This window comes from Leopardus geoffroyi, chromosome D1, assembly GCF_018350155.1.
Source record: "Leopardus geoffroyi isolate Oge1 chromosome D1, O.geoffroyi_Oge1_pat1.0, whole genome shotgun sequence".
Taxonomy (NCBI): domain Eukaryota; kingdom Metazoa; phylum Chordata; class Mammalia; order Carnivora; family Felidae; genus Leopardus; species Leopardus geoffroyi.
The window spans coordinates 110504806-110507069 of record NC_059329.1 but is presented as its reverse complement, the minus strand read 5'-3'; the positions used below and the strand labels follow the sequence as shown (position 1 = coordinate 110507069).

Genomic DNA, 2264 nt, shown 5'->3' with positions numbered 1-2264 from the left:
CATTGCCAAAAACCCCTCCCAGACACCTTCGGCGGTTTGCGTTCCGCGTGCACAAGCTCACCCCGATCCCAAACCCGCACGTGTGAAGAGCAGCGTGGACGCAAACAGCAGAGGAGCCCAGGGCTGGGGCACGACCTATGCTCTCGCTTCTAAAACTCCCCGCGGCTTTGACTTGATTTCAATCGGGATATTGAACATTTAACTGACATTAACATTTTAAATAACCACTCCATTGACGACGAGCTGTGTGCAGGGCGCATTTGAGAGCATTTTCTGGGGCTGTTTGGGAAAGCAGGTGGGGGTGCCCCTCGGGGCGCCTGCCTGCAAATTCCGGCCCTGACCTGTTTGTTTTCTCCGCTGTAAAACGGAGATCTTGAGACCTGCCAAGTGTCTGAATGTGGGAGGTGCCGGGTAAACAGGGTGGCACTCTGTGACCACCGGGACATCAGAGGAGGAAACAGGCCCACAGAGGATTGGCCACTTGTCCATGGTTGCACATCTGGGTAAGGGCAGCCAAGGGTTCTGACCCTCTCCCAGGGTCCCCGGACCAGGGCAGGGAGCAGAGTCCCCGTACAGCTGGGGGTGGGGGGGCGGCACAGCTCCATCGGAGATGCGGAGCTTGGCTGCCCTCCCCCGCTGCCCAGCCCCTGACCCCCTTCTGGGCACGGCAGCCACTCACACAGGAGGCCTTGAGCGGGCCCTGCAGCCAGGTCTCCTTGGTCACCACCTCTTCCTTCCAGCCCTGGCCCTGGTCGGCCAGCAGCATGCGCATGGCCTCGCAGCGCCCTGGGGGAGGGGAGGACAGGGTGGGGGGATGCGGGGAGACCCCAGCCTCGGAGCACCCTGGGGAGGGGTCAGGAGTGTGGCGACAGGACAGAAACTCTAGCTTCGGAGTCTGCTGAGAAGTCGAACCGCGGAGAAAGATGGAGATCATGGCACCGGTGCGGTCTGGGGAGGGAGACGAGGGGTGCAGACTGCAGCCCGAAGTGCCCCGGGTTGGGGACAGAGGCAGATGGCCAGAGCGCAGCCAGACGGGGGCCAAGAGGATGCTGCCCGGGGGAAGGCCAGGCCTGGGGCCGCCACCGCCATCCCAGCCCCGCCCCCATGGCCCTGGCCAGGGCGAGCAGCCTGGCCCATCGGTGCCCCTCACTCTCCTGGAGGAGCAGGGGCCGCACCTCGGACGGGGAAGTAGACGATGGTGTAGGGCGGCACTAGGAGAGACAGACAGACAGGGTGGTGAAAGAGGCCCCCCCCCGCCCCCCCGGAAGGAGCTGCGGGGGTGGGGGGCGGGGGCAGGGGTCAGACCCCTGGGGGAGACCCCCCCCCTCCCAGCAGCCTGCGGCAGGGGTAGGGTCAGACCCCTGGGAAAGGGGGGTGACTCAACCTCGGCCCCGGCCCCCACCTGGCCCAGACCCTACTCACTAGCGGGCCGTGAAGTGAAAGAGAGGCTGGAAGTGGCAAGGAGCCCAGTGACCTTGTATTTCTGGTTGTCCCACCCCCTCCTCCCTTCCCCGCCACACCCAGGAATGCGCCAAGTCACTGAGCGCAGTTCGGGCCTGGGTAAGGCTGGGTGAGGATCGGGCAAGGCCGGACAGGCTCACCTGCTCCTTGGCAGGGCTGTACCCTACCTGCAGGGCACTGACTTTCGCATGACACAGCCACCACCCTGTCCAGGCCACACCCAAACACACAGAACGCCTCAGGGCCCACAGAGGGCCAGGTCTGAGGACCTAGCCAGCGGCTGGGGCCCCAGCACCGGCACACAGGAGGTGCTCATCAAATGCTTGTTGCAGGGGCGCCTGGGTGACTCAGTCCCTCAAGCGTCCGAAGTCCCCCCTGGTCATGACCTCCCGGTTAGTGAGTTCGAGCCCCGCATGGGGCTCTGTGCTGACAGCTCAGAGCCTGGAGCCGGCTTCGGATCTCGCTGCCCCTCCCCCCGTTAAGATTAAACATTAAAAAAAAAAAAAATACTTGTTGTATGAATGAATGCAATGTCAACAGACACAGCCCTTTACACATCCTCTCTCTGAGATAATAATTGTGCCAAACCCTCAGGGGCTGAGGCCTGTGTTGGGAACTTGACATAGATTTTACAACCGTAGGACTTGGGATTGATCATTCTGATCCTCATTTTACAAAGGGCGAACTGAAGCACAGAGAAGTTAAGTGACTTTCTCGATTCATCAAGGTCACACAGCTAGTAAACAGGATTTAAACCCAGATCTGGCTAGCTTCAGGGGCCTCACTTTTTTTTCCCCCCCAGG

General features: G+C 61.5%; 1 protein-coding gene across 1 annotated transcript; it reads right to left on the bottom strand.

Moving 5' to 3' along the window:
- Nucleotides 1–201: 201 nt before the first annotated feature.
- Nucleotides 202–1215, bottom strand: GSTP1 (glutathione S-transferase pi 1). Its single transcript, XM_045486087.1, has 3 exons — nt 1176–1215; nt 680–786; nt 202–576 (listed from the first exon to the last, which is right to left on the bottom strand). Exons 2-3 carry the CDS (start codon nt 770–772, stop codon nt 217–219), a joined length of 453 nt encoding a protein of 150 aa, XP_045342043.1. The 5' UTR covers nt 773–786; nt 1176–1215; the 3' UTR covers nt 202–216.
- Nucleotides 1216–2264: the final 1049 nt, after the last annotated feature.